Below are 16499 nucleotides of genomic sequence, written 5' to 3'. Positions count from 1 at the left end.
CGACCACTTACCCGCCTAGCGGCCGACCGCACGCATTGCGACCACTCACTAAAAAGTTCGTATATTTTCAAACCATCCTCATTTTTCTTAAAGCCATTAAATAATAAAAAAACACTAAATTAAGTAAAAATAAATAAATTTTCAAATTGTAATTTTGAATTTCGATCATGTTGAAAGGACCGCGCTAATACTAAGCAGTTAGAGTCAATTATCGGGTGTAGTCAGAGGTGAAGTAAGAGTTTTTTAACGAACGGTCTGTTCAAATTATAGGATTTCCTTCGGCTGCGCTTGCATGGAGTTGGCTTTCGACGGATGTGTGGACAGACAGACCGGTGTATGGCGAAGATGCGGTGACTCGTATCCCGGACTACTGTGTGGTGTTCTGAAGTGACTCCATTGACTTAGTACAGTGATTTCGTGTTTTGTGATCGCTTGGACTACGTGAAATCATGTTGGTGATAAAGGTGAGAACATGAGTTCATTTCTTCAAGTTTTGTGATAGTCAACGTCCTTTGTAACACACAATTATTAATAATATCGAATAGAATGAGAAGCCTAGTGAGGTTACTGTATCTTATATGAGTTTTAACTAATATAGCGAGCGAGTGAACTGCATGCGAGTGAACTAAAAAGTTTTTATCTACGTATATCCTAGGTCAGAGAAACGATAGTACCTTACTAATTGCATATTAAAAGAAGCTTCTTACGGCTATACAATATATCAAAAATTACGTACTTAGTACGTACTTACCTACGTATTTGTCATTTATTCAATGGGTAGACCTTAATTTCATAATGATAATAACCTATACTAATGTAATTACAAAGCCAGTTCTATATTGGCACGTCAGTCAACCTTACTAGTCACACTTCGTCAGGCATTTTTGTGCCATACGCAATAGATAAATATGACTAAAGCTTATTTTCAATATAATCTAATATCACAAGTGAATTCGCAAGCTTTCCAGAGCCTATCCTTATCTAACTCAACTACTTTCCTTAATTTAAATATAAATCACTCAAACGTTTTTTGAGCATGCTTATTACTAACCGTTATTGTAACACTTACATAAACTGCCTATATACGTCCCACTGCTGGGCACAGGCCTCCCCTCAATCAACCGGAGGGGGTATGGAGCATACTCCACCACGCTGCTCCACTGCGGGTTGGTGGAGGTGTTTTTACGGCTAATAGCCGGGACCAACGGCTTAACGTGCCCTCCGAAGCACGGAATCATCTTACTTTTTCGGACAATCAGGTGATTCAAGCCTGAAAAGTCCTTACCAAACAAAGGACAGTCTCACAAAGTGATTTCGACAATGTCCCCATCGGGAATCGAACCCGGACCTCCAGATCGTGAGCCTAACGCTCTAACCACTAGACCACGGAGGCTGTCTGTCATTGTAACACTTACCTGCTATTAAATACTGATTCCAGTCTAGACTAAGTAATAGTTGTAGACAGGCTGAGTGCTAGAGGGCAGAGGTCAGAATCTCTTGCTAACGATCTTGTAACATGTCATGTCTACTTGGCACTGAGATTGTTGATCTATGACGTATTGTATAATTACATATGTACATAAAATCCCATTTGAAATCTTAAAAGAGTGAACAACAGTCACTTTTGATAAGAAGTCCTAAGATAGACATGATGAACAGTAGTAGTAACAGGTGACTGTGATCAGCCCGTCACACATATAGTAAGTAATGATTTGACAATTCAGTAAGTATATATAGGTATGTATACGTAGATACAACTAGGGAATGCAATCCCGACTCGAGATCGCAAATTCGAGATCCCGAAATTTTCGGGATCTCGTCTAGTTCATAAAAAAATGTAAAGTTAGGATGGCTGAAAACGATGACAACTACTTGTTTAGGAAGAAAACAAATACCTTCAATATTACTAACTAAATAATTAAGTTTTGTTTGGAAATCATAATCAATACAAAAAGTATGACTCAAGGAGATTTGCTCAATCCCGTCAATCTCGAATGGAATCCTGGGAAGATAAGCAGCTGTTTTATGTTTTTATTCGCTCCTAGGCCAGCGTAGAAATGAATAAGACAGCATTCCATTGTAGGTTGCAGTATATGAAAAGGTGATCTTAGGTATCATAATAACAAATTGAACTTTAAAGACGTTGAAGCTTCTTAGCGGACAAACCGACCGATCAGTTGTCGTTCGTGGCCCCTTTGCTTTTTGTCTTATAAAATTGTCTCTAATAATTGTCTTGTCAATAAGATGTCTATAATGATCTTACATAGAAAATAAACCAATCAGATTTCGAGCTTTACTGAACGAAATTGATGGGTTACCATTTTAATAATTAGGAGGAATATTAGCAAGCAATAAGTGTAAAGCTAACAAAATATACATACATACATACAGTCATGAGCAATATAATGTACCCACTTTAGGACTCTGTCGCACTAACATATTTGACATTTAGTGAGACTTACAGTTCAATTTGTCAAAAAAGTTAATGTGACATGGTACCAAAGTGTATACATAATAATGCTCGTGACCGTACATACATTTCCGGTTGGGGTAGGCAGAGACCACGTGATCCCACTTACTACAATCCTGACACACCACTTTCGCTTCTTCCATTCTCATCAAAGACTAACATCCACATAAAAAAGTCAGTTCTCAAGGCAATCCACACAGAGGAAAGCGGTTGTAATAATAAATCTGTGTGTACGCGTATTTTTTTTTTAAGTTTCTAAATCTAAATTTTAATTAATATACAAACGCGTAAATACAAACTCCAATACTACATTTCGCCCTCGGAACTTTCTCATTATCGCATCTCTCTCTCTCTCTCTATTTAAGAGCTGCGTTCTTGTCGGTGGAGTAATCGCCATTCCTCTCTTCTTCCCGCCAAAACCTTCACCTCCCGATACGACACGACCTGCACCTTCTCTTTTATTTGTTATGTCTTGTCTTTTATTATCGCATCTATGTGAGCTTAAATATTCTATTAAGTAATTTTGCATAAATCGCAAATAAAGCCAAATAGACAGACGCCTCCGGGCGAAGGCCAAACTCTGTCTACCCCACAATCATGTAACATATCGTGACCAGACGCAATGATAACCTTAAATCTAGAACAATAATACTTAACGATGATTAAGATGTTAGCGTCCACTTTACGTTCTTATACTACTACACTTTCCTCACGCACAAGACAAATATCTACATTCATATGATATATAATCTGAATCTTTGTCTAATGATTTGGAAATGAAACGATCTAAATATTTTGAGTGAAGTCAGAAATACTTCATATTATGTGTGGTTCGGTGTAAAAATGTAACTAAATGCCCTAACTGATTTGGAAATTATGTTAGATACAAAATGTATTCAGTTGTATAAATGCTACCTTATGGAACTTAATGCTTTTCATCATCACAGACATAGGTAATTAAAAAGGGTTGGCGATTGGATTTATATACACAATTAATATAATTAGTAGGATTATTATTACAAGGAACGAAATTTGAATGAAACCCGCGATAGTATTAAATGTAGGGAGCTACTTTGAGCGTTTGATGTTTACTAAAATTTCAATACATCATATTTGCGATCTGAAAATATCCTTATAGGTACATTATATTGAACTAGGTACCCCAATTAGAATATAGTCGTGAACTTATGTTGTATTATATGTATTATGTGTTTCCAAAGTCCACTCCGAGCTACTACTAGCTAGATACTGGTTGAAACATGCTATTTGGTTTTACATTCACAAAATATACAAACGTATAATTATATTTTCAGCCTGTTATTTCCTCTGGTATGCAGGTGTCCTCACTGCGCTTCCCTTCACTTAGCGAAAGATAAATCGTAGCCATTGAATGTGGTCCACTTAAAATCTAAAGTTATTACTGTATTACCGTCATAGGGCCTGTCCACATCACCACGGCACGACGTCGTCGCCGTGGAACGGTGCGGTGCCGTGGCGCGGCACGTTGCCGTAACGTGGGAATTTACGTTGCCGTACCGTAAAAATGTACCTCACGACACCGCAAAGTTACACACACAACAGAAGCAGAATACGTTTTGTGCGGTCCATATCTACAACGAGACTGTTATTTATTTGGTGAAGAATGTACCGAAAGTTTACAAGGCACGGCAACGTGTAACTTTGCGGTGTCGTGAGGTACATTTTTACGGTACGGCAACGTAAATTCCCACGTTACGGCAACGTGCCGCGCCACGGCACCGCACCGTTCCACGGCGACGACGTCGTGCCGTGGTGATGTGGACAGGCCCATAAGTGATGCAACGTTTGACACGAAAGCTCCTCATTACACAATGCTTGTAAAACTTTATGGGTAAGGGCTAATGTTCCTCATAAACGAGTTATAAAAGAAGTTGACGCCTTTTTATTGTATTTCTGTACGCATAAGAAGACCGGTCCATAATTGTCCGTGAGGGCACGGATTATTTTGCAATGTCCGAAGGTCACACGAAGAAAGTCAACTACATTTACAAAAATTGAGGATCTGGCTTTTACAAAACACCGTTATGGTATGTTCGACTGTTTTCGAATATGTCAAATGAATATGCGGAACTTATCATAGTGTTTACTCCAAATGTTGTAACGTGTTTTATACCTATAACATTCGAAGAAAAACTTTTTAGACTTACAATATATTTCATGCGTTTTCATTTAAGTTTATACCAAACACCTGCAATGGCTTATGTGAGGCTGGATAAAACTATAAACAAGATCATAAAATCGGTACCTTTATATAGGTAATGACGCTATAAAAGCTTTAAAAGCTATTACAAATATGTATTCGAATAAACTTTAACACAGACTCACAAGCAGTATCTATAATTAAATATAAATGAACATATTAACTGCATTTAGTTGATTTCCATTTAATTAACGTTGATAAGAATAACGAATAAAATTATTATTTCTGTCTCTCATTATTTCGTTTTCACCCAATTAAGCGATTAACGAAATATTCAGTTCTGATAGTAACGACGATGTACTTCGTTTTAATTAATTTTAATTTTCATGTCCGATTACGAATTTAAGTACAAATCATTAAATTAAATCAGCTTTGTATTTGATGCTTATATTTTTTATTCACAAACCGAATGAAGTATGATCATAACTTTCATAATGATTTAAGATTACATTTTGCCGTTGCATGTTTCAGTACACTTGAAAATATGAAACTGAAAGCCTCCAGACAAAATATAATTTATTTATATAATCATCTTTAGAAGTACTTACTAATATATTTCTCAATACAAAATTATATGACTACATGACGTAAATTGAACATCGATAGATATCAACACAACATATCGTGATTTTATTTGTTTACTTATGTCAATTATATTGAAAATCTAATAATGATAGTTGAATTATAAAAATAATATTTCAAAAAATGTGTAGTGTTAAAGTTTTGTGTAGGATTATATAAAGGGCCCGTCACGTGGGTGGCTTGTTAGTGTCATAACAAGGCATCATAATTCTACGTTATACAATGGAACTGTAACAATATTCATTCCAAATACGCTTATCTGCATGGATATTATTTAAATTGACTTACTTTTCCTGTTACATCTGGCAACAGGTTAGTGTGTATTGAATAATTAGCAATAAAGGCATTTGGTAATCAGTGGGGCCATTTTGAATTTTAAGAAAATAAATTATTTAGAACTACCCACATAAACCACACCCACATTCCCGAGAAATGCTTTTTCGGAGGTATGTGACCTAACCAGTATTGGGCTGGTATACCCTTCACGGGTTGGAACGTCAGACAGGCAATCGCTTCTGTAAAAAACCGGATCTGTCAAATCTTCAGGTTGGGTAAGCGGACCCTGTGAAAAACGGGATGATGCTAGGGAGATGATGATGATGAAATAATTTCGAACTATATATTTTATTCTTGTTCAGGAAATCAAGATTATCAGTTGTACTTAGATGTAAAAAAAATGATAACCTGAATTTCTTCATAAAATTGTGTAAAGTCAGATATACAAATTAAGTATATTGTTAACTTATGATAGACTCGAATTGACCGTGATATTAACTTGGAGTGTCATCACGAATTGTTTTGATTTGTTACAATAGTAAGCACTTTAACCGTTGAAGGATAATAACTAGCATTGATTTCAAAAGCTTATATTGTTATGATGATGAAGGCATATATTATATGCATGTTTCAAGGTTGTAACTGTAGAACTTCTAATATTTATAAATCGCAAGTAGCAGTTAGTCGTCTAGTTGCCATAGAGGCAGCCAATCAGCTCGCGACACCAAACACTTCAGGATCAGGACCCCGATACCGACCCCGCCGGCGTGGTCGACGATTTCCCTCATTTAGCGCTTATCGCTATCGACCCGCTAGGGTCGATTAATTCTTTCAAATATTTTTCCTCTCAGACGACGCCCTGAGCCGAGGTTCGCGCCCAACTGGGCACCCTCAGGCCTGTTGTCTTAAACGTTGTACCGGGTGAGAGCCTTCAGCGCTCCCCATTTGTCCGGCCAAGTAGTTAATGCCATCTGCGGCAAATCTACAATAAGTCACGTCAAAAAAAAAAATGTCGTCTAGACATTTTCCTAATATCAACAATTTTGATATTTTATTACCTGTGGGAAAAACATAATATTTGTTATTTGGACAAAAATATGTATTTTAACCGGAGTACGTAATATAGGTCAGAACAAGTGACTTCGTATACACATTAGGGGTCTAGACCTCGTTATGGGTGGTGCGGGTTTTTTTCTAAATCGATTAGGCGTAATATAAAACTCACTTTCACAAATTGCCCAAAACTATATTTATATATTCAAATATATCGCACAAATAGACAGCATTACTTATGCAAAAAATATACGTAAAATAAATGTTGTGGGAATGTTAACTAGTCCAACAAGTTCACTCTTATTAGCGAGGCGTGTAAATTATCAGTTTTCAAGCTGTGGCAGCTAATTATCGTTTAAACCAACCACGAATCAAATATAATTAATTGCATTAAGTAATAGCGTCGGAGATTCACATTCGAGGAGTTTTGATTGGCAGTTAGTACTGGTTGCGTATTTTATTGCATCGCCCATCAATCATAACAGATATAAATATCCGCATTCGTTCGTCTATAAAAGTGAGTATACGCTTATTACATAGTACGATGCGGAAATGCAGATTACCACTAGCGGCTACAGTCAAACTGATTACTCATATTAATGACAAGAAGCTATGAGAAAATACAAAACAAAAGGAGATTTCTGTTATTATTATGGGAGTTGAAAAAATTCACACATCAGTCCCATCGGCATAATAAATTGACACGTACGTATATACTGCGCGGATGCTACAATTACCTACCTCTGTAATATTCGGATTTACGCGTCCATGTGATGATGTCACTCGTTGATGTAATAGCAATCACATAATACCAGTAAATGATATAGTAGACTACTTCGTGCTCAAAAAATGTAACGATGATGTGATGATAGTTGACCGCAAGTAACATAGCACGAAAGTGTTGGAATCTGTTAACCACATAAATTACAAGTAAAAGCTAGCATTCCCGTTTCTAAGTACTGTGCAAACTCGACCGGTTTCATAATAGGTTCTAGTCCATTTTTTGCCGTTCACCTGCGCAAGGCGCGCCGGCGGGCTGGCGGCACGCCTCTTCGCGCCATCTCTGGCCATGTGGTGCAGCCGGCACGCGCCTCGGACAAATACCCCGCGGCTCAACTCACTTTCCGCTTTTACTTTCAGGTCGCACCTGTTTTCCTTCTGTTTCTCGTCGTGGGGGCTGAGAAGAAAATCGAACTGCAAGACATCGAAGAGGACAATTTGAAGAGTGAAAAGGAAAAGGAGCTCGAGAAGAATGAGGCGCGCACACAAACGTCAGGCCCGGGCTCGGGCCCGGGACTGCTGCCGCTGGAGTTTTTGAAGAGCGGGTTGTTGCGGTACTTCGAGACTCCACCGCAGGCGCAGCAAGCGCAGCAACCGCGCTATGTACAGCAGTACGCGGTGACGGAACAACCGGAGAGGCCGCCGGAGTCTGTCGCGCAGCCGAAGCCGCAGTATGGTCCTCCTGGACCGCAGCAAGCTATGGTCGGCTACCTATCCAACGTACCGATGCAGATTTATCTAGTCCCTCAATACTATAACGAGCCGTCGGAGCAGGCTGCGAGCCCTCAGGCGGCGGTGCAGTACTCAGCACCCACAGTGGGTCGAGTTGCTTACCCAACAGCACCTGAATCAGTACAACCGCAAACTAATTACATAGAAGTACCTACATACGTCGCACCAACAGGCAAGGCGTACATACAACCTTACTCCTCGCCAGTTACTTACGTTACTTATGCTCAGCCGACCGTTGCTCCCGCGCAATCTACTGTCGGTCCTGTGGTGTATCAAATGCCGTTAGTACAATATCCGACGGCAATTGTTTCACCTCCAACGGCGCCTAAGGGCTATTACCAGCACTATACTGATACGAACGCAGTTGAAGAAGACCAAAATGAGGTCGAGAGTCCCAAACAGTACGTAACGCAGTCGGAGCCATCTTATAACAAACCAACTGCTCCAGAATATCCTCGGTATTATAATTCTCGCACTCCTTTGAGGGAAGACCACAGACACAGCTCACCGGGTTCACACGGTTCACACGGCCCTATTTCAGAATTGCCGCCGCCAAATCCCCTATTATTGAAGGGTCCACCTCCACACCTCGCTCACCTGCCAAAGGCTTTACCGATGTATAGACCTTTATCAAAACCGATATATGCGGCCGGTGGAAACCTTTTGACCAACTCTTACATTCCAAGGCCCAGTGAAGCTTACGGAGCGCCATTTAAAAGGCGACCGAATTCTCTTTTAGATTCTTACATTCCTTCTAGCTTGCAAGTGGAGTATCTTAAAAGAGGGTATACGAAAGACCCTTTGGCTGCTTACGAAGCCCTATCAAGCGGTCGTCACTTCCAGAATACACCCGGTCCAAGGCATTATGAGCGAGGGTTTCTCCCCAACCAGATGTACCATACAGCTGCCGGAGGCATCACATATGGACACTACAAGCGAACTCCGAAGGTAGAGAAAGTTCCCCAAAAATAATCGGTTATAAGTCAAAACCTTGATGTATTTAGCTCATAATCTCTGATGGATGAGTGTTTGTGAGCCGAGAGACGTGATGTAATTATGGTGATAGAAAGCCTAACAAAGATGTTATTGTTTATAGATAATAAGTACCTACCCACTATACGAACGAAAAGTCTAATTTATTAAGTTTTAACTATATAATACGTTTGTTATAAAATTACTAATGAGGCTCAAGACACTATGAAATTACGTTGATTTGAATGGTCAGTATTTTTTTAATTTTACATTTTGTTATTTATAATAAATGTTGTTAACGTAATAGTAATTTGCTGAGTTTTTTTATCCTTTTATAGTTTGTATATTTTATAACGGACATGTAGAAAAACTTGGTATAGAAAAGATTCACGGAGTGTAATCCATCAAATACCATTTAAGCACGTCTTAGAATTCAATCATGGATAGCCGTGGTAGCCCAGTTCGTAGAATGCTTGATGCTCACTTTGAGGTCGTAGGTTCGAATACCAGCATAAGGCTAAACCAATGATTTTGGAATTCATGTTTGGATCATAAATTATTATCACGTGCTCACGTGAAGGAAAACATCGTGAAGAAACCCACATTCCCGACAAATGCATTTCGGAGGTATGTGATCTAACCTATATTGGGCTGGTATTCCCTTGAGGTCAGATAGGCAGTCGCTTCTGTAAAAAACTGGACCTGTCAATTTTCAGATTAGGTAACCGGACGCTGTGAAAATAGGATAACGCTAGGGAGATGATAGAATTCAACCATGGACTCACGTCGTATCTATGATTATAAAGATAATATAGGCCTCCGTGTTCCAGTGGTTTAAGCGTTGGGCTCACGATCTGGAGGTCTCGGGTTCAAATCCCGATGGGGATATATCACAAAAATCGCTTTGTGATCACTAGTTTGGTTAGAACATTACAGGCTGTTCATCTGATTGTGTGAAAGTAAGATAATCCTTGCTTCGGAAGACACGTTAAGCTGTTGGTTCCGGTTACTACTTACTGATGTAAGTAAGTAAGTAGTCGTTACATGAGCCATGTCAGGGGCCTTTGGCGGCTCAATAATAACTCTGACAACAGGGTTGATGGGGTTGGTAATCCACCTCACAACTTACACGATAAAAGAAGATAATATAGGTGATAGGCTTGTATGCTGCCACTATAGAGAATTTTAAGGCTGCTGGTTACTCTAAAACAGCAATTTAGACTCTAAATTTTAGAGCATGAGCTTATATATGTACGTTATTAGTTGAACTACACATGACAACATAATGACGACAAAATTTATGCTCAAAACGCCTTTTACTTAAAAATACCGTGTGAATAAATTCTTACGCATAATAAGATACTGTCAATATATTTGACGTCAAATTTGACAGGTCCAAATAGTTATACAATAACCAGCCCGCTATTAAACTACAAGTAAAAGTTAGCTTTAACGCATTAGCTGAAAAGAAAAACTTGTTAACGACTAGTACTTAACCTACCTAAGTAATTGGGAGCTTAAAGCTTTAAAATATTTTAAGTACATCGATGATTAGTTTCAATTTTTAAACGAAAAATACTTTAGAGCAAAGTCATTAGTAACGATTACGCAAGGTTTAAATTAGTTTGTTTTGACCTGTAATTAGAAGCTAAAACTTAATTAATAGCTACTGAAAGAGTTTAATTTGGTCAGTAATCAGAAGCGTTAAATTGCTCAAAATTTAATTTGAAGCCAACCGAAGCAAGTTTATAAATCTCAGGAATCCGTTCGAGAGGGAGCAGGCATTATAGAGGTAATACTATATTAAATCATATTCCAAATAATTCTGGATAAACTTATAAGCAATAGCTATTTTTGGAATATATTATAATAGTAAAACCATTCTTCAATTTACATGGGATATCTTGGCACATTACACAGGTTCGTTGAAGGTATTAAACAGTTTAGCATAGTTAATAAATCCATGAAGTTAGTTAAATAAGTCACTGGTGTTAATTCCTCTACACACCATCTAATTTTATTTTAAGTTATACCTGTCATTTTCTTATCCGCCGTAAAGGAAAGGGACGGGTAATCGACAATCATAAAATTTATGGAACATACGTCAATTTTAAGGACAAATCTAAAACAACCCTATAAAAAAATACATTGGCTAATAACCCGACAGAATTAAGTTAGGCACACGTCAACCGTTTTGCATACCAGCGAGATACCTTTTTGATTCGCCCGGGGTATTCATTCATTTATTCATCTATACTTATAATAAATCTGTAGAGAGGTCAATTCTGTACATTAAATATTTTTTCAAAATAACTATCAGGGGGTGATAAGTGATCGATACTGATGCCAAAAATGCAATCAGTAAAATTTTTGTCTGTCTGTCTGTCTGTCTGTCTGTCTGTCTGTCTGTCTGTCTGTCTGTATGTTCCTTATAGAAACAAAAACTACTGGACGGATTTTAATGAAACTTGGTACAATTATTGTTCACACTCCTGGACAGGTCATAGTATACTTTTCATCACGCTACAATCAATAGGAGCAGAATAGTGAAGGGAAATCCTTTTGTATGAAAAATCTAAACCACTCAAGTTAGACTTTTGAAATTTGGCATGCAGGTACCTTAGATACCGTAGAGGTGCACTAAGAAAGGAATTCCCGAAATTCCTACGGGAACGGGAATTAGCGGGAAAATCCTTTTGTATGAAAAATCTAAACCACTCAAGTTAGACTTTTGAAATTTGGCATGCAGGTACCTTAGATAACGTAGAGGTGCACTAAGAAAGGAATTCCCGAAATTCCCACGGGAACGGGAATTAGCGGAAAAATATTTTTGTATGAAAAATCTAAACCATTCAAGTTAGATGTTTGAAATTTGTCATGCAGGTACCTTAGATACCGTAGAGGTGTACTAAGAAAGGAATTCCCGAAATTCCTACGGGAACGGGAATTAGCGGGAAAATCCTTTTGTATGAAAAATCTAAACCACTCAAGTTAGACTTTTGAAATTTGGCATGCAGGTACCTTAGATAACGTAGAGGTGCACTAAGAAAGGAATTCCCGAAATTCCCACGGGAACGGGAATTAGCGGAAAAATATTTTTGTATGAAAAATCTAAACCATTCAAGTTAGATGTGTGAAATTTGCCATGCAGGTACCTTAGATACCGTAGAGGTGTACTAAGAAAGGAATTCCCGAAATTCCCACGGGAACGGGAATTAGCGGGAAAATCCTTTTGTATGAAAAATCTAAACCACTCAAGTTAGACGTTTGAAATTTGGCATGCAGGTACTTTAGTAAACTTAAAGCTTAGTTGCAACAGGATATTACAAAATTCCCACGGGAACGGTAGTTAGCGGGAAAAAACATTTGTATGAAAAAATCAAATCTAAATAAAATGAGAAACTGACTGACTCAGTGACTGACATATCAACGCATAGCCTGAACGGCTAAATGTAGGCATTTGAAATTTGGAAGGGACATAGCTTAGGTACCGTAAAGGTGCACTAAGAAAGGAATTCCCGGAATTCCCACGGGAACGGAAATTAGCGGGAAAATCCTTTTGTATGAAAAATCTAAACCGCTTAAGTTAGACGCTTGAAATTTGGCATGCAGGTACCTTAGTTAACTTAAACCTTAGTTGCAACAGGATATTGCAAAATTCCCACGGAAACGGGAGTTAGCGGGAAAAAAACATTTGTATGAAAAAATCGAAACCGCGTAAGATAGATGTTTTCAATTCAATTCAATTAAATTATTTATTGCATTCCATGTAGTACAATGGGGTGTTACATAGGCATAGGAACTAAAACATGGACCCTGTAGGGCACAGCAACGTTGAAGGGAAGAGAGGAAGTGTGTATTAAAATTAAAACACAATGAACAATCAATTAAAAAAAAATCAATTCAATCAATTGATTCAATCTAGCATGCATGCATACCATAGTAAATATAAAGTTTATTTTTGGCTGTATTTTGAAAAATGGGAGTTATTGGGAAAAAAATTGTATGAAAAAATCTAAACTGCATAAGTTAGATGCTTGAAATTTGATATGCACTCCCACACACACAAAGATCTCTCTCTTATATAACACGCCACGCGGACGAAGTCGCGGGCAAAAGCTAGTTCTTCCTAAAATTAAGAGTTGTCAATCATCCGTCCCTTTCCTTTTCGGTGGATAAGAAAATGACAGGTATACCTTAAAGTAAAATTAGGAAGTGTCCGCAGGAATCGGGGCCACTGATTACTTTATATGTGTTTTAACTAGTGCGACAATACACATCTGACTATTTCATCTTGTTCCTGGAGTCCGATTCAAGTATAAAAAAAACACATTTAAATGTTCAAACTGCTATACAAGATAGACGAATAAATATTTCTTTTAATTACATGCATGTTTTTTCTTTTGTGAGGAATCTTTACCCTTTCTAAGGGCCCCAAACATTTTTTCAAAATACGCTACGCTTCTGATACGAGATGATAGTGTAGGGAAAAATTAAATCGAGGACTTGAACATCACACCACCGGATCTTCATCCTGTCAATACGAATTAAGATAGTAGGGAATTAGATGAAAAGACCAGGGGGTTAAAAAGCAATTCACTAAAAAAGCCATAATGCATTGTGCACATTCGACATTTGTATGCACAGTCAAATTGCAAGATTTATTTTAAGATGAATTGATTCGATGTGGTCTTTGTACCCCCTGACATGTATTCTCACTCTTATTCTTTCATTAAAATTCTTATAGACGACGATTTGATTCCGAATAAATTCCTTAAAGATTGAGGAATTCGATTGAATGATAATCATCTCTAGCATTATCTCTTTTTTCACAGGGTCGCTTACCTAACCTGAAGATTTGACGGGTCCGGTTTTTACTGAATTGTAGCGTTGACAGCGACTCCCCGAACCTAGCCCAATCAGGTTAGGTCACATACCTCCGAAAATGCATTTCTCCGGAATGTGGGTTTCCTTTCTATGTTTTCCTTCTCCGCGGAGCACGTTATAATCATTTATGATTCAAACATGAATTCGAAAACAAATTCGACTATCATTGGTTTAGGCCTGTGCTGGATTCGAACCTGCGACCTCAAAGTGAGAGGCAAGCGTTCTACCAATTGGGCTACCACGGCTTCCAAAATATTATTATTATTTATTGTAAATGATTGCAAATATAATGAAAAATAAGTTCATCTGACATAATAATGTAGACTAGACCCCGTCTGGATAGACTATAAAAAGTGAAAGAGCAGCTTTAGCCAGACAGATAATGGGTTCCGACGGACAGTCACGAGTCAACGGTCGTGGTCAAGCTATTTGCTCGCACGTGGATTTATTATCTAAGTCTGATTGTTTTTTTGGAACCGTAATCAGTAGTCATTGGTGTTACAAAAAGTAGATGTAATAAATAAGCCTTTTCGTTGCGTTTTTACATGTTACTTTCATAAGTTCATCATCATTACTAATTTAAGAGCCACGCTACTTTTTAGGGACCAATAGGGCAGTGGTTTCCGTCTTGCTTTCGGACCCGCTGTACCCTGTCTGACGCGAGTGTTATGGCGCCCAGAACATAAGTTATAGTAACATAATAGAGTTTATTCTGATTTCTTATTAAATGGTCAGTCGAATCATAAAACAGTGTAACTGACTTTTGTAACATTTTTTGTCTTTTTATTTACATTAGGGCGAATTAAAGAAATCACAGTTGACTCTGATGAACACAGTAGTTTATTTTGAATATTTAGTTAGGGTATTATGGCTTATTTGGAAAGTAAAATTAATATTTTAAACGTTATTGTAAATATGTAGTTTTTTTTTGACGTGACTTATTGTAGATTTGCCGCGGATGGCATTAACTACTTGGCCGGAAAAATGGGTAGCGCTGAAGGTAGTGTAAATCGTTTTCGTGTACTCTTGGTAGTTTAAAAAATATTGATATTGAACGACTCAAGAATGTGTGGATGGATTGCATATGAAAGATGTTTACTGAAATGATGACTGACAGAGGTGAATGGTAGAGGAATACACGTTGTACCGACTCCACTTGCAGTGGGATAAAGGCAGGAAGATGATAATGGCGATTAAGTACGTAAAAAGCTCTTTGCGGAAGCCCAATCAACCAACCAAGAAAGAACAACTGAATCTATATAATTGTAAAGAAAATGTCACGGACGGATACAAGAGTACTTCCTACCGGGGTAGGCAGACGTTACTTACTTCTAGATAAGATGAGTTTGCTACCGCGGTATATTTATTGAAACTGTGAGCTGTATAAGCTGTAAAAGAACATCACCTCAAATCAGACACCTTCTGGGCGAGCTCGCTCCATCTTAGGCCTCGTCAATGCCTTCGGGTAAGTCTGGGGTCAAGAGCAAACCCACCAAAGGTAAAAAAAAAACTACATCGATCAATAGACAAAAGCGCCATCTCGTGGTTAGCAGTAGATTTAGTAACCTAATAGCTATCGTAAGTGATCACGATGAGAATGAAAGCAAGTAACCAGTTTACGGTCGTTAAACTTTCACGGAATGTGCTTACTTGCCTAGATGGCAGTACTGTTGGTTGTGCAGTGCTTATCAATCCTCTCAAGGCTTTCTAAGGCTATGCTTTTACTTCGATTTCAATATAGAGGGCACCACAGGTGGTTTTCGGGTCTGAGGGGGGAGGAGAAGGGTATCGTATGTTTTTGTAAGTTAGATTGTATCTCAATTCCTTACTTGGAACACAGGTGGCGCTGTACTATTACTTGTTTAATTTCCTTATATGGACATAACAAAAAAAAAAACGCTTGCACGTAATGTTAGTTTGTATAACAATATGACAGGATACGGCTTCAAAATAAAAATAATTTATTAAAAATAATGTTTTAGCTAGCTGAACGCGTTGAACTCTTTTGTATGAGAATTGTAGTTAAGAACATTTTTATTAACATCTGTGTATTTTTTCTTTAAAAAAGTATATATATTGTTTTGTTTATTTTATACCATGTGTTTTATGAATAAGAATCCGGCCAAGTAAATGCCATCTGAGGTAAACTTACAATATGTCACGTTAAAAAAATTACGCGATGTAAACATTTTCATAATAAAATTCGATAGAATTTGACAAACTTTGTGAATTAATTATCATTTTATACATAAATTATATCTAAAACACCCATATCAAAACTGCCTGCAATTTGTCTTCTGATGAATTTTAAATCTGCCCAATTTAGTGATTATGTGCATATTTGTATACATGAATTACCGTTTTACGGAACTACTCGTATAAAAGGACATAACAGTTTGTTATATAATTATGATTTCTTGAATAAAAGCGACATAAGTTAAAAAAGTTACATAAAACTGTGTAATAATAATAATTTTAGGTAATTTCCGGGAGAAGTGAGAGAATGAG

The 16499-nt window shown here is 37.7% G+C and overlaps 1 protein-coding gene across 1 annotated transcript; it reads left to right on the top strand.

Annotated features, from left to right (window-relative positions):
* Positions 1-449: 449 nt before the first annotated feature.
* LOC126373471 (uncharacterized) lies at positions 450-9104 on the top strand. Its single transcript, XM_050019629.1, has 2 exons — positions 450-464; positions 7761-9104. Exons 1-2 carry the CDS (start codon positions 450-452, stop codon positions 9102-9104), a joined length of 1359 nt encoding a protein of 452 aa, XP_049875586.1.
* Positions 9105-16499: the final 7395 nt, after the last annotated feature.

Source organism: Pectinophora gossypiella, chromosome 15 (assembly GCF_024362695.1).
Source record: "Pectinophora gossypiella chromosome 15, ilPecGoss1.1, whole genome shotgun sequence".
Taxonomy (NCBI): domain Eukaryota; kingdom Metazoa; phylum Arthropoda; class Insecta; order Lepidoptera; family Gelechiidae; genus Pectinophora; species Pectinophora gossypiella.
The sequence above is the reverse complement of the archived record's forward strand: the minus strand, read 5'-3'. Positions and strand labels throughout refer to the sequence as shown.